Genomic DNA, 26,883 nt, shown 5'->3' with positions numbered 1-26,883 from the left:
ATCAATTAAATTAAATTAATAATTTTTCATTTGAAGTAGATAAATAGGGCTTTTTACATCAACTATTCTAAATAGGTTTTTACTTAGGCAAGAAAATTCTACTTCTTATTCTGAGAATACTATAAAAGACCCGGTATAGATCATAAACATAAACAAAAGACGTTTTTGGCCCGAAAATAAACTTGATTTATATGGAACTGTCTAAACCTAAACCATATGTTAATTATAATGCTAATGTATGTAATGTAATGTATAGGATTCGGGCCAAAAATGTCATTTGTTTATGTTTATGATCCATACCGGTATTTTTCTAGTATTCATGTCTTATTCTAAAAACTCAAGCAGGTGTTTTATCAACAATTGAAAGGTGATAAGAGTTTAGTTACAAGGACATTCAAATGACTAGATCTCAGTTTATCAGTGCTGTTTAATTGTGTCTGCCTTACACTGCAGACAATTATGTTAGGTGATGTGTGGTTAGTATGGTGATAAGAAGTAACAGGAATCACTAGAAACCATATTTATTGGAAAAGTTTTTATCCTTACTACGGTACTAAAACTTAGACTTTATAAATATGTGTTTATTTAAATGTTTAGCCTTGTGAAGTTTAGTCGACAATGCATAGTCACTATAGAATGTTTCCACTGATGAATTTTATGTCTAAATAAAACCAGGTAGCATTTATTAAGGTTAAGTATAATCAGTGATGGTGACCAGACCATCCTAGGGAGATGACAACAGATAAAAGTATATGCAATAAAGTGAAATTAACAGGTATTAAACTTAGCATTTCTGAAAATTAAGTGTGTGGAGAGGCCAGAGGCAGACTTGTACTGTATTTCGCATGTTTACCAATAAAGAAATCTTCACACTTTGAAAATATTTTGTAAACGTGTATGTGAGTCGAGAACAGACATAAGTTCAACTAATCACGATGTTATTGTCTAAAGTGCTTAGCCATATCAGCCTAGAGCCAGTAATGTTCCTTTACTTCACTACCCTAGCACTGAATGTTTTGAGCTCCCAGAACCTTCTACTACAGAAGGTGTGTCTTGGGGGAACAGTTGCGCCACCCGCCGGTGCGGGGAAGTGTCCCGACGAGCTTGGGGCTCAGAAGGAGGTGACGTTCATACAGACATGGAGGGATCTCATTGTACTAGTCGGACCAGTGGTGTTTGTAATGTTTGCTGGCCCTTGGAGTGACAATCACGGAAGACGCAGAAAACCCCTCCTATACCTGCCAATAATAGGACAAATAATTGCAGATCTACTGTGTGCCTTAAACGTGTTCTTCTGGAGTTGGTCTCCAGCCATCGCGGCTTTGTCTTCGTCCGTTCCCCCTGCTTTGACAGGTTGGCGGTCCTGTTTCCAAATCGGAGTGGCAACACTAGTGTGTGACCACACCCCTGAGAAGTTCAGGTTGGTGAAGGTTGGAGTATGTTTTGCCACATATTTCTTAGCATCTCCTTTTGGTGCGTTCGTATTTGGACTGATTTTCCACAAAGTCGGGTACTATGGGATTTATTGCCTAGGTGTTACTATGAATTTGACAGCTATAGTTTATTTGTATCTGTTGATACCTGAAAATCCAATTGAGGGTCAGGTGAAGTTGAAAGTTTGGGAGAAATTGTTTGACCCCTCGCAAGTAGTTCAGTGTTTCAAAACTGTTCTTAAGCCTAGAGATGGATATAACAGAGCAATACTGTTGTTGTTAATAGCAGTGGCCCCATTGACTATGGCACCTTTGCAGGGTAAGATCTTTGTAAGATATAAAAAATATAGTGCTAAATTGTGTTTCAAATATTTAAAATTCAATAACTGTAGCCTAAACTAGATAAATAACAGTATTAAGTACAATGAGTAAAAACAGACACTTTATGATGAAGGATTTTGATATAATTTTCTTCAGGCATTATGAGTAGTTTAGTTTGGAAGGCTAATGTTGGTATCTAATATTTTAATATTGGTAGGTTAATGCTTCCATCAGAATCCACATTTACCCCATACTGATAAAAGAAGTATTTATCATCTTTAAAACACACTCCATATATAACTTGTAGGTGTGAAGTATCCAAATTCATTTTGCTAAGAACAAACAAGGTCTGTGTGTTCTAATTAGAGAGAATATGTTTGATAAGAAATTTTATCATCTCTAAGAGTTGTCATAATACTTTATGATACTTTACCACAGTAACATCTCCAGTAAAATCATAAGAAGATAAACCCAAAAAGATAACATTTTAAATTACATTTTGTCACTGGGTAGTTTATTTTTTAAGTACGAACCGTTTTTGCGTATTGTTTCATAGTTTGTGTGTACCCCGCAATGAGGCTCCTTCCGAGGAATAAAATGTCAATCTTTAAAACTCAACGCTAAGCTGTAATAAAACAATCAGAATTACAGAGTTGATTTTTTAAATTGAAAATAATAGAAACTATGTAAAACTGTAACTGAAAAGGTATTACAGATCAAATTAATCCTAACCTGAAAAAAGTTATAATTTATATTCCGAGAACATTTTTCAGTATACCCTGTGTTTACAATGTAATGCATTATATTTCCAACTTAGGAGAGCTGGCTGTATTGTATTTCTTCTTGCGATACAAGTTCCATTGGGATGCAGTTGACTTTGGCTACTATGAAGCTTACAAGCTCATAATCATTTTCTTTGGTGAGAAGAACTTTTTTACAATAACTGACTGATTTAAAATATTTTTACCACTTCTTTATTTAAGACACATTATCTTAAGTTAACTTCTGTTGTGTTAAAGAATAAAATATAATATAATAGGTTACGTACCTTATTCCGTCTTCAGTCTTAACTTAGTCAATGCTGGATGACTAGTTTCGGGAACAAAGTCCCATTATCAAATCCTTATTTAAAACATCAATTGAATATGGTCAAATATCTGACGTAAGTCTTCATCAATGTATACATGCAGGTTGACGACACATAAAATTTACACATTTTACATAAATAAAAGGTACAAATACATTTACGATAGGCCGGCCACATTGAATACGGGACAAACCGACGCAGGTTACACGGCGGACACGACAGAACACGAAACTAGTCATCGAGCGTTGACTAAGTTAAGACTGAAGACGAAATAAGGTACGTAACCTATTATATTATATTCGATTATCAGTCTTGGTGGCAAAGATGTTTAAATAAAGAATAAATTTTTCTTAGTTAAGAAGTATGATCTGCTAGAGTACGATATTATTTGTCTTGTTTCTGACTTGTAAAATCACCTGTTTATCGAAAGCCAAGATATTTTATTAAATGCCAATTCATTTATGACAGCTTGGGTCATTGCCAAACTGCCATAAAACTATATAAATTAAGTCTGAATTGAACAAACGTCCTTTTGATTATCCAGCAAGCCCATTACTAACTTAAAAGAAGTAGTTTCTTAAAACAAAATACTGTCTCGCTACTTAAACAGTGTACCAAGAAAACAAATTGCAAAAGAAACAGTATCCAAAAACACATTAGATATCATATTTTGTTAACAAAGTTAATAAACAAAAAGTTATGTTTTAATCAATTTATGATACCTTCCAGTTTATTCCCTCCTAAACGTATGATTTATTAATTTAAGTAATGCCACAGGGACTTGTCTGACGTTGGGGGTGTTCAGTCATATGTTTGGTCTATCCGATGCCACCATTGGAGCCATGTCAATGGTGACTCTAATCATAACTGCGACAGCCAACGCCTTTGCTGCATATCCATGGGAGCTGTTTGTTTGTAAGTTTTTATTTTTAATTTTAGAACTTGCTTTCAGACTCTTTCTAAATTACTGTTACTTGAACTGCAGAGAACTGAACCTATGGGCTCATCACGCGTACTTGAGTTTTGCCCTGTGGTGGGGATGGGAAATACCAACTGTTGTAAGGCATGGACTGTTCACACGAGACAGGCTTCAGATTTTGTCTACTTTAGAAAGTCAACGAAGGCAGAGTGTTTGAGAGTTGTGCAGTGCAGTTTTTCAGTTTTTAGTGGAATTTTAGTGCAAGCAATTTTAGGCAATTAGTCCACAAGTTTAGTCTTGTATTCTTTTCAGCTTGCAGCGTTCAATTCAAGGAACTTAAAAGTTTCATTGTCGTGAAACGTCACTAAACGTACTTCGTGGCTCCGACATAGCACACCACTGAAGTACAACACCACCAACACTACCACAACACTTTAAACTGGCATAGAAAAACGGCCAAGAATGCAAATGTTAGCTCCTCCCACCCAAATATTAAACCAGTTAATTCCGAAGTGTGGCTGTTCGTGGATAACCACGCCAAGTGACGTTACCAGCTATTCACTCCATGTCATTCAAACGGAGTGCATTTTTACGATGTGATTCTCACTCCGATGCCTCACGCCCCGTGGGAACGAGGCTTTAGAATACTTTAATAAGGAAATTAAAGAAACTTATCAGCTGGCCGCTCTAATAATTATTTTCTGTCAAGTTCAACATCTGGGTTTATTAAATATCACATGTGTTTGATATACCTAAGTTACAGTATATTTCAGATGTAGATTTGAGGATTATTTACCTAGGAGAATACTTTTAATAGCTTATACAGTGTATTTGTGTGTGTGTCTTGGTTTTGCCAAGTTGACATGGGCCTAGTTTGACTCTGGCGAAGAAAGAGTTTGAGTCTTTACAAATTAATTATTAACTTTTAACTGGAAATACAGTATTTGTTTGTTGTATTTCATCAACCGACCATAGCCTATATTACCAGTAACTTACCAAAATATTTGATTGTTCATCTCTTGTTGTTTCAGTCCCAATAATAGACTTTATGCATGGGGCTGGTTTAGCAGTGGTGTATTCTATCATATCAAAAATTGTTGACTCTTCAGAATCAGGTAAGCTTATTTTGCCAAAAGTCTTGTTTGATTTTAAAAGCGCAGACAGTCCTGTCGAAATAGTTAAGGAGAAACTTTAGTAAAAAACTGTTAATTCTAAAATTTAAATTTTTGTTATGGAGAATAAGTAAACAGTTGTACTTATTTTGCTTGTTTATGAACATATTTTGATAACATTTGTAAAATGTATCATAAATAAAACATACTCACTTAGTAGATTTCCTCTATATGGAACATCTGAAGACAATTTTATTATTAGTTCTGTACAGTTTATGTAGAGGTCGTGTTTTGTTTACAATTTATTTCCCGTTATTTCAGTCATTTAAAACCATGTTTAACCAAATAATACGATCTAATCATAAACAATAACTTGTCCCCTGGTAATATAACCAAACAGTAAAGCACAAATTAAGAAATTAACCCTAAAATAATAGAAACATGATTTCGTCGACACTAGCGCCCAGTGTCACCGTACATGAAGTAGACATGAAAAACGTGCTTCAAAATTTACAATGGGATGAGAAGTCTACTTGTGTTGGTTAGTCTATAAATGTATTTATTTAATACTAAACTATTACAATTTTACAAAAGATTTTTATCACCTTTCCTGTAGCAACAAACCTAAGCTACGGTACAGAGTTACAAGTGCACTTGTAAACTGACTTTGTCTATTGCTGTAAAGCTTAACAACAATAACATTCGTATTTATTTATTTATTATTTACTAGCAGAGTACCCGTCCTTCGTACGGGGTTGGCATATAAGTATCAAATGCTTATAGCAGTTATGAGTGAGGACATGGTTTAAGAAATTTCGGTTCTTTTTGAATATGACAATTTTAAGGATGTGAGTGAAAATTGCAATCAGGCAAATAAATGGAAATTTGCTTAGTCTGCAGGTTTGCTGCCGCGGGGGTATTTTATTTTGTAGAAATGAATTTATTTTCATTTTCAGGTCAAGCAAACAGTATGGTGGGGATAGCTGAAGCACTCTATCCACTGATCAACATGCCGCTTTATAACCAATTTTACAACTATACATTTGAATATTTGCCAGGCGCGTTTTTCCTACTTAGTGTTCTCTATGGAATTTTATCTTTCCTAATATACTTGTAAGTATTTATCTTTATTGGTAATCTTTCAAGGCATACACTAATATGAAGATAAAGTTTGTACCCAGTTATTTAGAGTTTGATTAATTATTATAATAGGTAATGTTTATAAGTACGGTACTTTGGTATTATCGGGAGGCCACCTATTTTAGAGGGATTTTTTTACCGGAGACCAAAAATAACAACATAATTGGAAAGAACATACTTTAATTGACTTACTGTCCAAATTTTACACGATTAACGGCCTTTGAGTTCTGCCTCCCAGAAGGTAGCGATATTAGCGAGGATTGAGTTGAATGGGTAGCCGTCGCTAGCTGCCACATGTCGGGGCTATATGTACTCCGCCAAGTAGGTATACAGCACGCTGCGGCGGTTATCCTAGATTGGGTTATCATAAATATGTTTGAAGAACTTTCCTCGTTTTGTTATGAGTCGAACAATACCAGATAAGTTATCACTCAGGACACTGACCCAGCTACTAGGCGGTGGCGGGCAAAAGTATGACTCATCTCATATCGTTCGATTCATAACGAATCAAGGAAAGTCCTACAAACATATTTATCATAACCCAACCTAACATTACCGTCACAGCTTGCTGTTTATAAGGGTGGTATCAGGATAATACCAAAGTACCGTTTAAACATTTCAGCAAGAGAGGTATAGTAAGGTTTTTGGAGTTATCGCCAACAAAAAACACAATTGTTTAAGGATGTTTTAGTTCAAACAAACCATCCGCATCTCTAACAATTTTAGGTTTAAAGGTTATTATTTTGATTTAAAATTATATGTTCTAAGTTAAGTGTCAGTTTGAAAAAGTTCATAGGCTCATAACTTAAGTTGAGCAATTTTTTTATGCCGTGCGTGAAAAAAAGTAGGGTAGGGTAATTAAGTTTGAATTCTGAAGACACACAAGTTATTTTCAATTTGTCAAACAGTGATTGAGAGAGATCTACAAAAATCCTGAGTCAATAATGTGTTCACACAGAATTTAATGATTTTTTAATTATCTGAAGCAGTTGCCAGCTTTACCGGAGTTTACCCTAAATGCAGGTTACAAATTGCATAACTAAGTAGCCTACTGTGCTGGAATTCATAAAATGCAGTTGCCTAATATAGTTCAAAAGTTACGGTGTTTTAAGAGTCTTCCGTAGTGGAAGCCATGTTGGATTTCTTCCCCATAAGAACAATGTTAACTTTGGGTCCAAATATCTCATCAGCAAATTGTCATATAATTATGGATAAGGAGTTAAATTTAAGGAATTGCGGTCCTCTAGAGATTGACGTTTTTTATTTCACAATTTTTAATTTTTATAATGAATAATTGATTATTAATTAGCTTCAAATTAAGCTAATTATTGAAAGGAAATGAAAATAGATTTTCGAAATTCAAAAACCTCAGTCACGAGTCTATTATGTTAAAAATACAAATTATAAATTTCAAAGCTATATCTTAACAAATAACGCCGTTACGTGTCCACAAATGATGTAATGTTTAACATTGTTCTTATGGGGAAGAAATCCAACATGGCTTCCACTACGGAAGACTCTTAATTTAATTATTAAATATTTATACAATGATGTATTTTTCTAGTGCAATTTTTATCCTTCAGAAGAAAACTAAGCAGATGGAAGAAGAAGTACACCCTGACAAAAACAACCCTACAAAATATTGCAAAACTTACGATGCATCTTAATAAAAGAAAAATTGTATTGATATTAATTCATTTCCTCTCTATTTAAAACGTTTTTATTAGCTCGCTTTCTTGTCTGGTACAAATTCTGCAATCAATTTTATACTAACTAGGTACCAGATGAGCGAGAGACTTGAAACTTGAAACATAGCTCACAAATGGATGACGATAAAATATTATATCATTAATTTTCATATTTCCCTTGGGCTACGCCCCATGGGCTTGTATTTATAAGCTCGCTTTCTTACAAATTTTGATATCAATTTTAAACGGAGTTACCGATGAGCTAGAGACTTGAAACTTGAAACTTAGCTCACAAATGGATGACAATGCAATACTGTATCATTTTATTTTCATATTTCTCTTGGCTAAGCCCAATGGGCTTCCAAATTTTCCATGTTTACGTTTTGAAAGAACGTAAATATATTAATTAATTTAAAATAGTCAGCTGTAAATACTTAAATTTAACAGTTCGAAGAGCAGAGGTTAAGAGGTACAGGTCCTGCTCCCGAGATATTCTAAAAATATAAAACAAGTATTTCAAAGTAAAGATAAAACATCTGATTAGAGATAATAAGGTTTTGGTTATGTAGGTCTATTAACAGGCCATATAAAATAGATTTAACATATTTACACATTAAAGACTAAAAAGTAGAGAATAATTTATAAATATGTTAAGAGAATAAATACTTGGGTATTTATTCCGTATAGGTGCCTCCAAACGAATTTTTAATTTTGATATTTTACTTTATAGTTTTTTACCTCCTGAATCCAAATATACCATTATTTTTCACCGCTGATGAATATTTCTCAAGATATCACCGTAAAAACATACTTAACATTACAATAAACAAGATAGGATGGATAACTTTCAAGTGATTCTGTAGTCAAATAACTTAATGTTCTCTATAATAGGAATTTCGTCACATTATGGAGATATAGATGGACTGGTGGACTAATTACATGTAAGTTAGTTCTTATTTAGGCATGTCAGGGTGGTAGGTCGTGCTGTATGTGAATTGGTGACTGCATTAAGTGTTTTGAAGTTAGGTTAGATTAGGAAGGTAAAGTTTAGGTTATAATGTATCGAGTTGTTAGTTTATGTTGCCTGCAGACTGTTTTTGTAAAATTAAAATCCTGAGAAAAACACTTCAAATTACTTTTTCAAAAATGCTTGCATATGATATATAATTGTATATAATTTCATACTTGGGAATAACGAATAGAAATTCTATCGAATAGCACTATTCATTAGTTTTTTTGGCTAACTTCTATTTTATTAGTTTGTTTTTAAATTAACTAACTACTAACTTCTATCAGTTAATTTTTACGGGACTAACTAATAACTTCTAACTAGTTAGAATTTTCAACTAACTTTCCCAATCATGCGGAAGCATCTCAAATACTGGTTATTTATTTCACGTGATCAGTGAGGGTTGCGTGCGGCCGTGAGAGGTCAGTGCCCTTGTAGACAAACAACGCTGGGGGTGGGGAAAGAGAAAGTCAAAGTCCAGTTGCTTTGGAATGCAGTGGGCCTGTGGAAGGGTAGTGACGGCCATTATCAACACCCCAAGCACTGATGGGTGGGAAGGGGAAATGTTTGTTTGGTGATTGATATATCATCTCAAGTGTCAAAACATTGTCTTTAGTTGATGTTCATTATCTGACAAGTTTTATGTCATTTGTTTATGTTGTAGTAATGTAAAAAGTGACAATGTTTGATTAAAACACAAGTACCAGGGGACCGATCTTGCTCGAGGTGTTTGATTTGTTCAAGAGGTAAAAAATAGAGCTTATAAGCCTACAAATATTTTCAGTCTTACTACGATTAATTAAGTAGTAAAGTCAATTCGTTTTTGTTAGTCATCCACTTATCCTCAATTTAGTCTACAAAACTTTTTAATTTGGACGATCAATCTATAAAATGTCCACAATAAGCTTCAATCAATATAAAACTCATGATACATAACATCTGTTATCTGACGACCGTTATTGCATTAAGTCACTGGGATCGTGGAACGTTGCAACTATAATTACGGGATGGTGTAATAACGCATCAATTCGTGCGGTGCATCGTCGAAAAATACAAATCTCCTTGGCCTTTCCATTAGATTTTTAGTTCAATGTCAGTGTATATTGTTTTGCAGTAAAACACTTAAATGTTTTTGAACAGTCGTAATTATCCCTTTGATTAGTAAGACATCATACAATGCAAATGTATTATACAAGCAATTTTCAATAGCATTGAAATTAGAGGAAATCGTAGGAGCCATTTTTAAAATCATATCTTGCGCAATCTTTACTCATATTATACTATATATTAGTAACCAAGATGTGACATTAAAAAATACTTTAAAACAACTGCCCAACGAACAACTAATTTATACTAAAACTAACTTTATTTTCTATCAGTTAGTATTTCAACTAACTAATAACTTCTATCAGTTACTTTTTAAACTAACTAACTTATAACTTCTATCAGTTACTTTTTACGGGACTAACTTATAACTTCTAACTAGTTAGCATTTTTGACTAACTTTCCCAACTATGTAATAATTTTGAAGATAGGCTAAGCTATATCTTGGTATCCAAAATCTCAGTCAAAGATAGATAAGTATCAATTCCTACTTGCCACTTCAGTAGAATGTACCATACCAGAACGTAATTCAAACAATAAAAGTAGAGGGCAAGTTATTCCCAGGTAGGGCCTATCTAGTATAACTTATAGACTTTGTATAAGCTACCTGTGTCAAAGAATAGCCTACATATAGAACTGTACACAAACAAAAAGCACTCATAAATAGGGATTAAAACTTATAAAGCAAGGCCAAAGTTTACTTTTATAAATTTTAATGTAATATTCAGGATAATGTCAGTTGACAGCTAGGTATGGCTCACACTGTGATATATTCTAGCCTAATTATCATTAGGCCTATAACTGAAAGTACCTGATACAACTGCAACTATGAACCCTTGCCTCAGTGTTTCCACACGACCAAAAAAATAATCCCGCTTACTGGGTCGAGAAATCCCGTTTAATCCCGCTTTTGAATTGATGAAAAATCCCGTTTTATCCCGCATGATTTTTTTTGTACAATACTTAGTATTAAACTTTACGTATCATTTTTATAAGTTGTCTAAACATCACTATTATATTTTGCTACAGTATTTAAACAATTTGAGTTAGTTTTTCTCTAAAATTGAGAAGAAAAAAAATAAAAATAGTCGTCACAGCCGAAAATCCCATTTTATCCCGCATCCCGTTTTAATCCCGCTCAAGGTCTGAAAATCCCGTTTTCGGGATAATAATCCCGCGAATGGAAACACTGCCTTGCCTATGCCCTAAACTTGCTGCTTGATTGGCTTCTTTGTTATTTAACAAGGCCTAGGCCTAGTACAGTACGGTAAGTAACTTAAGTCATCTTCAAACTTTAACCAACTATCACTACTTAGCTTTGCTTGTACTTGTCCTGTTCTAATATAAGCTGTTTCTCAAAGTCGTTACGCTTTTTTCTTTCTTCAAGGCGCTTCTTAATTTCTTCTTGCACAAGTTCGTCCAAATCCTCAAGTGGTTTGTACATGTTATGGACTACTTGAGATCCAAGAAATGTAGAAAAAGAGGCTGCTGAGCAAAACCTCATATATGATGACCAGGATAAGCCCGCTGGCATGTTAAATAGCCTTTGATAAGTAACAAGAAAAAAATACTTTAGCAATATCTCTAACAAATCAATTAGGCCTGGGCTAACCTAAAAGTTATTCCAAATTCTTCATTGCTTCATCTGCTAATTCCTGAACTCTCCTTTTCTTGTAAGTGCGATAAAAGTTTACTCTTCCACCAACATCCCACTTAATCATGGTAAATTCTAAACCAGCGCCGAACACGAAAAATATTGGTAAAAATCTATATATGCCTAAGCTTTTACCGGGCCAAAAGTTTAATACTTTTGCCAGGGTCTCACTGTAAAATTTCATTTCATTATACCACCCAACAATTAGGTTCAAAAAGTTAATATTTCTCTCATAATAACATAAACATTTAAATAATTAATTATGTAATTTCACTTAGAATTTAATTTGTCCTTCACTTAACATTCATTGTCCGCCAGTACACCATCACCATAACCTAAAATCTGAAAACACACACAAACCAAACACAAACACAGCTGACAGCTTTTTCTGTTTAAAGTGCTGGTCTTTGGTTTGGATATAGATGTTCCATGAAGTTACAGCGTTCTCTTAACACTATCATTGGGCTCGTGACTCAGTGGCTCATGGCTCATCCCATTGTTCATTTATTTACCGGTTTATTCAACCATTATATCAATTTCCAAATTGGTTGTCGTATCATGGATGATTAAACGAATTATCACATATTGAGCCAGTGACTTTGTAACTGAATGGTAAAAGAAGAATATTTCTAGTCCAAATTGAAAATGTGAAGATTGAGTGCACTGTAGTCTACAGGAATCTCAGTGGCCCATACATGGTCAGTATTATTTTTTTGCAATATTTTTTTAGTTTTTCAATACTTTAATATTTTATATCGAAGACAAAAATCAGATTGTGAAATATATTGGGTGAATAAAAAAGTTTTGAAATGTATTGCACAACCTTCAATATTGAATCGAGAATGGGTGGTTTTGTGCAATATCCTTCAATCTGCGAATGCATCTTCTCAATCTCTGGGCTCATTTGTAGGTTGCAATAGCCTATTATTGAACTGTGTATGGTCGCGCTCTTCGATAAGATTGTACCGTGCATTGGCCCCTGTAGATGTGGACACTTTATTTAATTCTCCTATAGGAAAGAAGCGATTACCATAGGTGGCACCGGCACCGTAAGACCCGGTATCGATGATTTACAGCTGTATATGATTATGGGTTCATTTTCCTTTCATGGGATGACATGCTTTGCTAGGACGACATGCCGAAACACTATTCGTTTAAATATGCCTGTGTGTGTGTGTGTGTGTGTCTGTGAAAACGAACAATCTACTAATTTGAGTTTGATTTTATTTGCCATGCACGTGTAGGACTAGATACACTGTTTATTACGCTCTCAGACCAGCAATATCGCGCATGGGAACGGTGTGTATTATACAGTATGGAATTTTAAAATTATGTTTGCCAATAAAATAATTGGTAAACAAACCAAAAATGTTTACCAATAATACCTAAAAAATTACAATTTTTTACAGCTATAGTGTAGAGCTAAAATTCCAACAAATTTTTTATATTAGCGCGTTGTTGTATGATTAGGTAAATGTATTTATTTTGTACCGTACTATTAAGATAGATAAAACGTTATTCTATGCTATTAACATTAATAGTTTTTTCATCCCTGTAGCAGCAAATATAGGGTTTCGGTTTCATTAAACCTATAGTGTTATTTAAATAGGGGATACATTTAAATAGGGGATACATCTGACATTTAAGGAAATATTTGAGTAAATATTCAATCAGAGAATTGGAAATTCATTATTTCTTCTGCAGGTTTGCTGTGTTGGGTGTTGGGGATATTTACGATTATTAATTAATACCTTTACTCTTAATTGATTCATTTGGTTGATATAGTTTCTAAATTAAATATAACTACAAAGAAATAGTATCAACAAACGCCCTCTCCATAAAACGATCAGAAACTTAAAGATTCAGATCTCTCGCCTTAAAGCTAGTAATCTCTTTTAAGTTTGTCTATTGTTTATTATTCGACATCAACATTTTACGGTGCAATATCAGGATATTTCTTACCAAAATCCTATCTTAATTTAGTGTATCTTAAATAAAACACTCAATTTATAACCCTTACCGGTAACCAATTTTCTAAACTGACCAATATCAATATCAATCTCAGAACTCCGCAGGCTAAACAAAGGGATCTGATTCAGACAGCTGTCACGTATATCGCGATCCCTTTTCGCGCCAAAATTTCCCCCGAGTGTAACGTATCCGGCGGAAGTAATACCGGTCTACAAACAGGCGCCTCATTTGATTCGATTATCGTGTTTGTCCAGCGCGGGGTTTGGACATCTCTGTCGCTCTTACTCATCCAAGCTCATCTCTTAGATATCTGTTAGTTGATAAGGTGTTTGTTTGTTAATAAAGTGCACTCATGGATATATTATTTAGAATTAGAAAAATATATCATAATTCGTAATTTCAGTAGAAGAGGGAGTGATTCTAAATTTTTAATTACAAGTTTCAATTTGAAGTAGTGGCAACATAAATTAAAAATGTGTTGCCTGGGAAATACCTCTTAAGGGCCACGATTGTCTTAAAATTGGTCATTCTGTCTACAGGCAATTGGAAATGATTTTGTTTTTTATTTTAGTTAAATACAAATTAAATTAACATAACCACCGATGTTAGATCAATTGTTTAACATTAACACCGCTCATTTACTAATAATGTACCCTTATATTATTCAGGGTTTTTATAATAAAACAATAAGGTTACATACCTTTATACCGAATATGAGCATATAATTTACTGTTATATAATCGATAATACAAAAAATAAAAATAATGTTGCACCTTAAAGTAAAAATCATATTAACACACAATCGTTAGCCTATTATTTCAATAGTTTATGGTGTTCATTCCGACGTTTCGAACCCGTAGATCAACATCAGACGAAACTATTATTGGTCGTTAGGTTAAAAGTATTGCCTTTTTATAAAAAATAACCCCGAAGATGTAAGATTTATGAATGATTAGAACGATTAAACGACTTAATAAAAAATGGTGTTTAAAATTGCAAACTAATTTAATATTACATTTCAATATTGATTTTGAATATTTATTACGGTAACTATTCACTTAACATTAACATTCACTTTTACTATTAAATGGTGATCACATTCATCGCATATTTTTTACATAAAATATGTCACAAATCGTAGTGATTTTACAGACTGACATTTGATTCTATTCCCCATTTCATTTCCCTACCACTATCAGCTCACCCTGTATATTGAAGTTTCAACCTCATCCATCAATCTTGAGAGGCCATTTATGCAAGCCTATGTTTATTGGCATATCTCGTTACATAAATAAATAACATTTGGTCCTCAGGATGACTCGTACTCGTATTTATTTCAAGTCAAACCATTTGCAATTATAGCCGTTTGGGTTCCGTTGACGGGTATAGCTTATTCCTGCTTGATGTCATTTAGTTCAAATCAGTGATTTCATTTTGCATTTTAACCTGCGTTTAAAATAATAACTATTTTTAAAAAAATTATCGCAATATTAAGAACGTTCGTAGGTCCAACCATTGATTTTGGATAGTGCAAGTAGACTTTGCATCTAATTGATGAATCCCGGAAAACACGAATCCTTTTAAAGCGTTTTTAATGTTTGGTTTCCTTTAAATGCGATAAAATATTTTTTATCGTGTAGTGTATTTTACAGCTTACGCTTTATTGTATGGTCGCTCTCATCAAATGGAACAACCTTGGGGCATCCTTAATATTCAACTATGAAGAAAAATCTTATTACGAATTTGGTAGGTGTCAAATATATTTACCTACGACCGTTTTTTAAAGTAGCCATTTCAGTCCAGTTCTTAGAATTGAAAAGTTTCACTTTACATCTGTTTACTTTCATATCAGCATAGTTTCATTTCATATCAGCATAGTTTTTCTCATATCCACACAGGTAACGGACCAATGAGGTTCAAGTATTGAGAGAAAAGAATTAAAATTGTAATGCTTCGAACGTCAACTAATCAGCTGATCAGCTGATAAGCTGATCAGTTGACCAATTTAATTGTTGATCCGACTTGTTCATGTTGGTACTCGCGTATTCTTAATTAAGTTGGTGGAAGTCCTAAAATAAATTAAATATTTGCCAAATTGTACCTCATACAATATTATTTATGGTAAGAATGCTGCTAGCAATGTAATGTTTAACGAAGTTTAACAAACACGTAATTACAGGAAATCAGCTGATTATACAACAAGTCGTTGCATCACTTTCAGTGGCAATGACAATACACGAAAACATAACCTCTCTAAAAAGTTATCAGTAGTGATTGTTAGTAATTAAATCCAGATTGATAGTAATTAAAAAACGGTCGTAGGTAAAGTAGTGTACGCAACTCGCGTTAATAGTCTTTACGACACTCGTAGAAGTTTTAAATTTTCTACTCGTGTCGTAAAGACTCACTTAACGCAATCGTTGCGTAAACTACTATTATTTCATGCTGTAAAAGTCCCAGGCTTATTACGGTTCATCTTCTACATCATTCATATTTAAAATAGGAGTTGTTTGTAAATACTCGACAAATATCGCTCGATGTGATTTATTTTAATTAATAATGCTTATGATAAGCTGTAATAAGCCTGAAACATGTATAGTATGAAATAACTACATTTTACTCCTTCTAGCAAATACATAAGGAAACTTTTATCTAGAAAATGGTGGTTGTAATACTTAGGACAAGCAGCAGTTTGAATGTAGTCAGTTTTTTTTTATAAGCTCAGTTGTTGAGTCAGTACAATGACAATAAACTCATGCAACCTCATGCAAATAGTTCAGGGGTGGCTAAGTGCTAAGTACCTGTTGCTCGAAATCGAGCAATTGCAAAGTATCACAGTAGTTATTTTAAAACTAATAATAGTGATACATTTTGCTAAGTTTAAACGAATCAACCTAAAGCTTATGTAACTAATGGAAATACTCACGCTGTTAATAACAGTTCGTTTAGTAACCTTTTTTTCAAGTATTTTCTACAAAGTGTTTCCCGACTTACCCATAGCCGCATAAAGTTGTCCATGTGTAAATTCGCCATTGATAATGTAGCTGACCTGGTACCACCATTGTCGCCAGTATCATTACAAATATAAATTGTTCATTTTATTCAAGTACTACCCGATATCCTGCACTATCTGTCTTCATTGCATTCACTTGCTTCATTTACTTTTTTTAGTTGCAGTAATAACGTCATTTACATCATTCTTCTAATGATGTGTTGCTGTATGCGGACGATACAACTCTGTTCTCTAAGAGCACTGACCCTATTACAGCTAGAAATTGTGTAAACACATTGGTTAATGCAGCATCTGAATGGTTTGCTGGAAATAGATTAGCCTTAAACAAAGACAAGACTCAGGAAATTATGATTAGTCTTAACAAAAATGTTGCCAGCAGTGATCCTGTAAAGCTTCTGGGTTTCACCCTGGATTCCGAGCTTGTGTGGAGTGACCACATTGACACCCTCTGTGCTAAGCTCAATCGAGTGATTTTCCTTTTAAGAAACTTATCTCATGAATTGCCATTACATTTCTTGAGGCTTGCTTTTTTCTCTTTCTTTCAGGCACACGTTGTCTACGGTACGCGGCTCTGGGGTCACTCCCCACATGCTAAGAAAGTGTTGTTACTTCAGAAAAGAGCAATTCGAGTCATGTGTCAGACTCATTTTATAGAGCACCACAAACCTGTATTTAGAGAACTTCGGATCATGACTGTAGTCAATGTCAATATCAATGTTTGATAGCAATTAAAGATATGGAGGCTGATCTTGTATATAATAAGGATGTTCACTCTTACATGACCAGAAATCGCTCAAATGTACATATAAGTAGTAATAGATTAAGTAAATCACAAAACTGTTTTCCTGTTACAGGTATTAGGTTTTTCAATGCCCTCCCTGGTATTGTCCGTTCCCAGAGGAGATCAAAATTTGTACTCACTGTGAAAAATTGGCTTGAGTTAAACCCATATTAAAGTTGATGATTTTTTTGATGCCATGAAGGCTGCACAAAACTTAAATACTTAATAAGTCAAGTACGTCTACTGAAAGGTATGTTTGTTTGACAATTACATTTTGCATGGTTTGCTGTGTGAAGATTTTTGACAGAAGTGCTGTTGTTTGGTTTGCAGTGGATTATTTTATATGTTTTTTTTTCAGGAAAAGACTGAAATATTATTTTTAGTTTAATATTTTTATGTAAGACAAAGCCTATTGTAAATTACTTAATGGCCGAAATAAATCTTGAATCTTGAATCTTGAATCTACATTTCTCTGAGAAAATTTTGGGTTAATAGGTCTGATGTTGTTCAGGTTTTTTTGTTTCCCTGAACGTGAATAATTGAATCCGTCAATGAAAGTTTTAATAAAGGTTTCTTGTGTGTTATTAGAATTTCTTCATTTCTTCCTCTGCTGATAATCACAAAGTAAGTCCATGTTTCCTACTAAAAATAGTAGCACTTTGGTTAACATTTTCGTCCACCGTTTGTGTTCTTCCAATTTTGTGTTCTTCATTACACAGGCTAGTAACGATAGTAAACTCTTAAAAACACTACTTGTATTTCTATTTCTTATACTCGGTGGCGTTCTAAGAAATACAGTAGGCCTACTGCGTCAATTTAATTTGGTTTTTATTGTGAAATATACCAAATTGACCAGGCTTTTGCACCTTTTCGATTATGTTCACTAACCCGAATTCACGGGTTATCGTTGAGCTGGTAACTGCGTTTCTCTTTAACCTAATAGTAAAATATTTAGAAGTGCGGACCCTATTAAGCTAGTCGATCAAAATGAGCACAGTAATTATATCTTAAGATTATCCTGGCCATACATTGAGGGCCAAATGCAAACCCCTTCATAAATATTGAACTCAATTCACGTGGCGACAATTTCAAAGTATTTTTTTTTTTTATAACACAAAGAACGTAAAAATAAATTGAAAGCTCTAGGAGCTTTGCTAAAAAATAACCCAATGAAATAAACAATAAACAACACTGTGTGTCCTACTCTGCCTTCATGAGGAGAACTATTCATGCATTTAAACAAATCTGTATATCTAGGGTTCCTTAATCGAGAATTTCTTTATTGTAATTATATGAACTCAAACAAGGCTCAAGGTTAAATTTCCAGTCTTTAATTTTCGAAACCACACATTCAAATTCCCTTGCTAATAATTATAATCCAATTCATGGCCCCCACATTTAATTGTGGGCCCTGTTACCAAGATCTGGCTCGGGCCCCCCTACCAACCGGGGGGTCGGGGGGGGTATGGAATACCCCCCAGCCTAGAGGGGGGGTCCGGGGAAAATTTTGAAAATTTCATGTATTTTAGTGAGTTTTTAAGGCAATCTAGGTATTAAATTTGTGAGTGGTAAATGGCCCTTTTGCAGCCTTTTTTAAGGAAGAAGGAAGAGTTCTTCAATGAGTTTTATAAGACTTAAAATTACAGGAATTCAGCAATTAAAACTATTATATCAATCCACAAAAGCTCCATGCCTATTAATATTTTGTCTTTTTTATTTCCCTGTAAAAGGGTTTGGCTATCTTAACTGCTATAATTGTACTTTGTAATATGGAGTAGGAAAAAAACGTACGTAAATCGAGTTTAACAGCTTACACCAATGAAATCATATTTTATTCAGTGACAATTTTCATCAAGAATAATTTTAACAATACTACATTTTTTGGGAGTGGATGCCTGAGCTGCCGAACTTGCGCGAGTAGTCACGGAGAAAAACGAATGTGCACGAGTAATGCCGAAAATGACCGATGCTGTCGATGCCGATGCCATCCAATCCTTGCTTTAGTACAGTATTATACCGAGCGAATTGGGAGGAAAACTTAGGTCAAAATTATTACAATCTTTCATATTTTTAAAACTCCAAAAGTACAGAATTTTTAAGTTTGTGTCAAATAACCTAGATTGCAATTATTAATTGAAATATTCCATACATAAAAGTGCAACCGGGACCAAATGTTGATAAAACCGGACAAATAAGCGTCCCGGAGAGGATTTGTCGGGACGGACCAGTCCCCCTAAAACAGGACGTCTGGTCACCTTAGCTATGGTACATAGTACATTTACACATTTTATTTTAACTTATAACTATAAGGATTCATTCTTGAAACTATCAGTTCAATTACAAAACCAAACTTTGTTTATTATGGGGGGAATGAGGTAGGAGTGGCTAGGCGCCTGGCGGGAGGAAGGGGTAGAGGGAGTTTGTGGAGCCGGCCACTGGGGCCTGAGCTGGCTGTTCTGATGTTGTATAGTACATACGCACCTATAGTATTTAAATATAAACTACCTTAGAATCTGCTTTAAATTATTTAACTTTGTTTTTTGTAAAATATATATATTATTTTTTATCTTCAATTTATGATCTGCTGTAAAGTGATCTTCAATGGGGAAAAAAAGAAAAAAAAAGAAAAAAGAAAAAAATGGGTAGGCCCGGGCCCCCTGAGGGCCCGGGCCCTGTGACCAGAGTTGCACCAGCCCCACCCTTGTGGGGGCCATGATCCAATTATAGATTTTGAACAACAATCTTTCAAAAATATATTATTTCACAACCCAGTATGTCTTAAAAAGTCTGTCATGGCAGCCCTAGAAGGTTTTTAATGCATTTCAATAAATTATTTTCTATCAGGAGAGTAACCTCTTAGGGCGGCGTTCCTTTTTTCTCCCTTGCGCAATTCGATAACATTGCAAGTTTGTTCAAAATTTCTTTAGTTTAATTACAGATGGCGTCGGCCTTGATGACGTAATTTATCTTACTATAACGAGTCACCGTTGGACGGGAAGTAGGCTAATGGAGTTATGCAGTTTAAACATAATTTTATCAATTACTTTGTGTAGGTACTTGCAAGTATAAATGCATTGCTTATAATTTTTTATACCTTTACCTAACATTGCTCAAAGCCTTAAAAATTACCTACACGTATAAAAAAAACTATAACTAAATGTAAACTGTGCAATCCAAAAAAGTTAAACATTTAATAAATGAGGGTAAATAAACTAGTACAATCTGGTACAGCTAACGGAAGGTAACTTGTTTATTGGTATTATCTAGGGGTGACATGGCTAGGCGGAGGAAGGGTTACATTGGGCACACGAGCACGGGGCTGTTGGTACAGTCGGGTGTTGGAACAGTAGACTCTGCATGGAGCTATGAGGTACAGTCTGGTACAATGGGCAGGGGAGCACGGAGGTACTGCAACAAGAATTATTTTTGTAAAAAAATTATAGTCTTCCAACAGTTGTGTGTAGAAAATGCATTCTTGAGCTAGGAAGTGGAAAATAACTATTTTTCTAAATATAGGCCTATCTATGCATATTTATCTTTTATAGTGTTGGCTTTCTATTGTTAAAGTTGCCAATTCGTTACAGTACTGTAAAATCGTCTTAGAAAATAATTTTGTGAGAAATTCTAGCGGAAAATACCAAAATGGTAACCACTAACCAACATTACTAGATACTCAAAAAGCCAACTATGATAGTGATGGTCCAACCTAATTGCAGATGACAATTTACTACTGTTAAATTGCCTATAAATTAATCAACATCACATTTATTGCTACAACACAAGTACACAAAACGAATTTCATAAAATAATTATTAATTAAACGTATAACTTATATGTATACTAAAACAACATTTTAGTATCAGCATTTTGGTCCTTCGAGCCGGATTGTCAAGTAAAGCAATTTTTACATTTTCAAATGAGATCAAAACAATATCATATAGATGGATGAATTCAAACCACAAGAAATTATATTTTTAGTAATGTATCAGCGATGCCGAGACCCTAGCTAGTCATAGAGAGAAGTTTGTCGGAAAGGCTTGTCCAGATGTGCCCTACAGCGCCCCTCGCCCACACAGACCGCGGGCCAAGACAAACAGTCTCAAATATCAGATTTGTCCTCCCTGCCCCTCGTGAATTAATAGACACGGCCAGTAATCAATGATGCGATCCATCGTATACAACCTTCCATTAGGCTTGGAAACTTTTGAAGTTTTTATTTCGATTTTAAGCGTTAAACCACCTGCAGAATTTGCTATCACATTACAATATAAAATATAGGCTACACTGTAACAAATCTAAGAAAGTAGTATTAAACAAATTCTAATCAAATAACAATCAATAAACAAAGTAAGAATATCACGAAACTTGGAACTTTTTAGATAATATGTTTAATTGCTTAGCTTGGAAACAAAAGTAATGTTTTGTTAATTATCTGTGATTGAGACAAATTCAACATGATCCTGGGCTCAGAATAGAGGAAATGCTTTTGCAAATAATACCAAAATAATAAAAGCTTAAGCAATTACTCTTTGGTCCATCAATTCAAAAGAAGTAAAAAAAACTAAAAACAATCATAATGCAGTGACGTGAGTATTTTATGTCAGGCACGTCAAAATTTGATCACATCCATATTGTGCGTTTGTCACAATTTTATTTTCTTCAAATAGCATTCTTTTGGTTAATTAGTTGATGAAATGGCGTCAATTTATCCGTAAAATGCAGAGTTAAAAGGTCTGCTGTTGTTCAGGATTTTTTTTAAAGTTGAATCCTTCAATGAAAGTTTTAGTAAAGGTTTCTTGGATGTAGTCTTATTCTTTTGAAATCACTTGGAAGCAGAGATTAAAAAGTCCGAGGCACAAAGTCCATGTTTCCTTCAAGAAATTTTAGCACTTCAGCTAAAATTCTCGTTCACAGTTTGTAGGATCCAATGTTCTTCATTATGTAGGCTAATGACGATAGTAAAATTCTGAATAAAACATCTCTATTTCAGACTACTCCCTACATTCCTCTACATTATTCTTTTCAACATAGAGTCTACATTTCTTTACATTCGTCTAGATTCTTCTATTGATACAAGGCCGCGGTGAGATAAAATCAGCCGATCGTTTTCCCTTGCTCTAAATTTACTTTCCCTAGCTCTCAAGTAGTTCTGCATTATTTGCTCACGCGCATAGTGTGTTAACATTTTTTTATTGTTGAACTCAGCTGTTTTTACTGTAATACCAAATTAGGCGTTCCACATATAACTTGAGTGCGCACCGGAAAATGCCATTCTCGGTACTGTACAAGTTTTCTTGTAAACTGGTACGCTAGAAATAAGGTTGCGAATCACATCAGTATCGTTATCAGTTGAGACTAGGAGCGTATTTCAACCCAAACGTGAGTGAAGCATATAAATATTTAAGATATGTGGCATGAAGTGAGATGGTCTTTGAAGCTTTGTTAGGCCTCCTGAGAGCCCATCTGTTTATTTAGCCAGGATCATTTATTTACAATCTGGCACAGCTGGATCCAGTTTCAAACCATAAAAAAAGCTGCTGTATGTTCTTATGATCAATCTGGCTACAGTGGAAACGACAGTTTGTATATATTGGTGCAAATTTTACATCACTAGATTGGCCAAAGTAGCCTACCTGAAGGAGGAAGGTGGTGCGGCGATGAGGCTGCTGTGGAAGAAGTCGAGAGGAGGTCGAGGAGCAAACAGCAGTCCTCGAGCACAGCTGAGGGTACGACAGTCCAGGGGCTCCGGGCTCGTGGGTCCTGAGACGAAGGGTTTGAACGCGGAGTGTGACGTCGTGGCACCCCCGTGAGGAGCCCCGGTGGCGCCTGGCGCCCTGCGGTCAGAGGGCTCTCCTCCGTCGGTCTCCACCTCCGCGCCTGAGTCTTCGGTCTCACTCCCTCTGTCTGTAGAGAATATGGGGTTTTCATAGAATATGTGTGAATTACCACAACTTAGGACTTTAAAATTCGGTTAAATTTTAAACACCAAAGCCCTAAAAGTATTATATTCTCTGAAACGTAATCCCAGACAGCGATAAATCCTTCGAATTTTACCAAACATGATTAGTTTTCCTTCATCAGTTTATTTACTTTGTGTTAAAATATATATGATTATTTCCTTTCAATAGCGATGTAAGACCACCCTTTGATAGAGCTATTAGTTTCTCTGAAATAATGTATTATTATGTATGTAGTCTACCTTGCTATTCGTCGAAACACGTGCTGGTAAAAAATAAGTTTTCTATGTTATGCTTATTCTGTACAATACTCGATATACAAGTGTACGCTCAACTGTAACTTTTAACCACCATACATTGCGTTGTGTGATCAAACACAAACTTGCCCCATAGGTTTTACACGTCAAACCATAGAATTTTATCGTCAACGACGAATTTGCGTCTACGTCTAGAATTAGTAAACAATCCCCAACCACACTTTTTGATAGTTTTCAAGTGGTTATTTCAATCTTCCGATACACACCCAGTCTGGTAGCGTCGTAGGCAGGCGCGCATTGTTCTATTGCCTGCAGAAGATCATGACCACAGCGGCGCAGCACTAGCTCCAACACGGACCTCTTCTTGGCGGGGAACAGACGCACCAGCAGCTCCAGAGAGGACTGCGAGAACTGGGAGGGATGGTGCAGAGGGCGCGAGGGCTCCGGGGGCGCCGAGGGAGAGGGCGCTAGGGGCGCTGTAGTCTCCACCGAGGGCTCCGACCCACCGGACTTGACTGAACTTGTGTCGGAAATCTCTGCAACAGTTTTGTCTAGTGTGTACTTAGTATAATCAAGGTTGTGAATGGATTTCCCGCTGCTTGGCGTTGCTACGAAATGCATTACACCTAAAGATATAGTATGAAAAGAATTTGGCTCAAAGACACTGCTCCGAAATCATTCGCAAGGTCAGGCATAACTTCAAACTATGTATATTCCCTAAAATGTGTTTCTGAGCAATGCTTTGGATATCGAGCTTTCGCTTTATAAAGTTCGTAGTAAGCTGTGGTAGTAAAAAGATTGTTGTAAGAGGTAAAACAGTGATACTTATTATTCTTACTTCTTTACATCTCATATTTAAATTTAAGCGTGGTAAGTATTTATTAAAATGTAAAGAAGGTTGACTGAATTGTGAAATTCTGCTATGAAATTGAACCAAATCAGTGATTGCGAAATATCATCTTCATCTATGACAGTAACGCACGGAGTTATAGGGATAGGAGATCGGTAACAGGCATAAATACGTTATAACTTAAACTACAAGAAAATGAAGACTTCACGATCAAAGTATGTATTCTCCCAAACTTTGGTGTCACGTTTAACTAGTGAAAATGCCGACAGTACTGTACAACATATTTTCCGAGTATTATGTCTGTTTAACGATGCTAACATTTACCGAAGACCTAGATTTGAGAGGTTATAACTTGTTTATCAGTAAGAAAACTAAAATATAGCTTGGATTATTTACTGAATATTTTCATTCCGAACATATTTGAGTTACGCAAGATTAACGAAATTTATGAAAACTGAAGTAAAGAGTTGTTTAAGATCAATAGTATTTCTTGCGCATGGAACCACATTCTACTTTCCAATGTAATTTCAACAAGTCCAAACATAGAAACATAAACCCTATAAATTGGGACAAAAAGCAAAGTACAATGGTGGAAACAGCTTGTGAAATTTTGTCTTCTACTTTGTATGCGCATTCGCGTATTTTTAAACGAGACTTTTCACCAACTTACCTATTGGGTCAGGGACAGACATGCCGAAGATAGGTCCGGGAGGGAGGAAGCCGAACTTCTTGCCTGTCATGACGGCTGTGAGGCCAAGAGCGATGGAGTCCTCGGCAGCCTGTTGTCTCTTGAGTGCCACCTGAAGACAATGTGAGAATCATAACACTTACACAAGGAAGTCAATCAATCAATCAATCAATTTATTTATTGAACAATAATAATAAATGCATGCATATTATACAATAGTTGCAAAAACCATACAAGAATTGTCAGCACCAAAACAAGTATAAAAGTAGCAACAACAATTGACTCAGTGTGTTATACATTAATTTTACTTGATCATGGGGGTAATGAAGATTAAGAAGATTATATGAATATTAAGTATGAAGTGGATGCAGTGTGTAGCTCTGTTACTAATCCGTTTTGCTAATCAGGGATCTTGCTATAACAGCTTACTGAGCAAAGACAACTGAGTTCAGTGTTAACTCGTTTAAAAGCTAAAGACTTTTTCATTGTCAAACCGGCAACCACTCACAAGGCGAACACTATAACCACTTATGTACAGCTATTCAACTCCAACAGTAAATTCAAAGTTCTTCCACAATCTTCATAAATAAGTATCAATTCCGTCAATATACCTGTGCAGCCATGACTCTCTGGCGCTCGGCTATGAGGCTACACTTTGCGCAGAAGCAGTTCTTGAACCTGCAGTGGCGCTTGTGGCCGCGCAACCAGCTGATCATGCCGTGGTTGCGACATCTTGCGCACTTGGGTCTCCGCGCTCCCTTCTCCATCTCCGACATGGGCAATCAAAGTCACCCTGAAACAATCGTCATGATACAAGATGTACAGTATTAACTGCTAACTTTGGCAATTCATAGAAGTTAACAAATCTCATTCCCGCCAGCTAGTTTTGGAATACGAATTGACGTGGTCAAGTCGTTGAGCTCTTGTGGCCTTGCTCTGTAAGTGGACAGAGCAAGGCCACACTAGGACAGAGTGTTTTGCTGTCATTTAATTATTTCTGTCCCATGCACAGATTTTTAGCCAGGTAAACTGAAAGAACCACTTCTTTTCAACCATGGCATCTATTATGTCAATTTAAACAAACATTAATGTAGAAAATACAATTTTGATACTATCACACTCTGTGATAAATTCATTCACCTTCATTCTATTGAAATAAAACACTGGCCTCAGTCACATAACCGTTATTCTAAACAGCTTAATGCTTGTTAAGTACGGTTTATATCAACCGTGTTTTGTGTAGTGTGTGTAAATAGTGTGTTGTGTGTGAGAACGTCGTTTTGTTTCTTTTTTGTATGAAATTTTTTAAGCACGTCAAACTGAAGAGACGTCACCATGAACTATAATATGCCAACAACATTACACACGATAAGATAGCTCATTACTTTAATCTCAACACATTTAATGGGAGGCACATTGGACTATTCCTAAATTCTATTAAGTAGAGAACCAATAGAACATTTTCGTTGTTAAAAACTGGCATACAAAAAAAATTCACTTTAGTATGTAAAGTCAATGAAAATACTTTTCATTACCCTACATACGAAAGTACACTTTCTAAATGTAAAATGAGTTAAGGAAATAGGTTATTCCCACTACTGCACGGCAAAATTACATAACGTTAACTCTCTGTGCATTTGTGGTGCACGGAAGTAACCGTTATGGGTTTTTGCGTGCAGACCGATCAGCTGTTGCATTATTTGCTGTTATCCTACTAATATTATAAATGAGAAAGTTTGGATGTATGGATGTATGGATGTATGGATGTATGTTTGTGACAAGTGAACGCGAAAAATACTGGTCGGATTGGGCTGAAATTTGGCATGATGATAGCTCACATTCCCGATTAACATATAGGCATATTCTTATTTCAAAAATCCTTTCGGGCTCCGCCCCAGT

At 35.1% G+C, this 26,883-nt stretch overlaps 3 protein-coding genes across 3 annotated transcripts; 1 reads left to right on the top strand and 2 right to left on the bottom strand.

Annotated features, from left to right (window-relative positions):
* Positions 1-914: 914 nt before the first annotated feature.
* Positions 915-7,753, top strand: LOC129004413 (uncharacterized). The gene is made up of 6 exons (XM_054432990.1): positions 915-1,752; positions 2,572-2,673; positions 3,619-3,756; positions 4,792-4,875; positions 5,829-5,985; positions 7,577-7,753. Exons 1-6 carry the CDS (start codon positions 936-938, stop codon positions 7,677-7,679), a joined length of 1,401 nt encoding a protein of 466 aa, XP_054288965.1. The 5' UTR covers positions 915-935; the 3' UTR covers positions 7,680-7,753.
* Positions 7,754-11,304: 3,551 nt separating this feature from the next.
* Positions 11,305-11,792, bottom strand: LOC129002977 (small integral membrane protein 4). The gene has a single exon (XM_054431131.1). It carries the CDS (start codon positions 11,649-11,651, stop codon positions 11,433-11,435), a length of 219 nt encoding a protein of 72 aa, XP_054287106.1. The 5' UTR covers positions 11,652-11,792; the 3' UTR covers positions 11,305-11,432.
* Positions 11,793-20,510: 8,718 nt separating this feature from the next.
* Positions 20,511-25,760, bottom strand: LOC129003588 (doublesex- and mab-3-related transcription factor dmd-4-like). The gene is made up of 5 exons (XM_054431885.1): positions 25,596-25,760; positions 24,967-25,096; positions 23,713-23,982; positions 22,866-23,136; positions 20,511-20,640 (listed from the first exon to the last, which is right to left on the bottom strand). The coding sequence occupies exons 1-5, from the start codon at positions 25,758-25,760 to the stop codon at positions 20,511-20,513; spliced, it is 966 nt and encodes a 321-aa protein (XP_054287860.1).
* Positions 25,761-26,883: the final 1,123 nt, after the last annotated feature.

This window comes from Macrosteles quadrilineatus, unplaced genomic scaffold (genome assembly GCF_028750875.1).
Source record: "Macrosteles quadrilineatus isolate MER2022 unplaced genomic scaffold, UCM_ALF_1.0 Scaffold_9__3_contigs__length_116548681, whole genome shotgun sequence".
Lineage (NCBI taxonomy): Eukaryota > Metazoa > Arthropoda > Insecta > Hemiptera > Cicadellidae > Macrosteles > Macrosteles quadrilineatus.
Note: the sequence above shows the minus strand (reverse complement) of the source record. Positions and strands in the feature narration are given on the sequence as shown.

Bases quoted from the DNA above. Each gene is read 5' to 3' on its own strand.
- LOC129002977 (XM_054431131.1), bottom strand. From the start codon at position 11,651: ATGAAATTTTACAGTGAGACCCTGGCAAAAGTATTAAACTTTTGGCCC.
- LOC129004413 (XM_054432990.1), top strand. From the start codon at position 936: ATGTTATTGTCTAAAGTGCTTAGCCATATCAGCCTAGAGCCAGTAATG. The intron at 3,757-4,791 runs GTAAGTTTTTAT...TTGTTGTTTCAG, and splicing joins TCCATGGGAGCTGTTTGTTT to TCCCAATAATAGACTTTATG. The intron at 4,876-5,828 runs GTAAGCTTATTT...TTTCATTTTCAG, and splicing joins TGTTGACTCTTCAGAATCAG to GTCAAGCAAACAGTATGGTG.
- LOC129003588 (XM_054431885.1), bottom strand. From the start codon at position 25,760: ATGTCGGAGATGGAGAAGGGAGCGCGGAGACCCAAGTGCGCAAGATGT. The intron at 23,137-23,712 runs GTGTGTATCGGA...TATTCTCTACAG, and splicing joins CTACGACGCTACCAGACTGG to ACAGAGGGAGTGAGACCGAA. The intron at 20,641-22,865 runs GTAGGCTACTTT...TTCTTGTTGCAG, and splicing joins GCACCACCTTCCTCCTTCAG to TACCTCCGTGCTCCCCTGCC.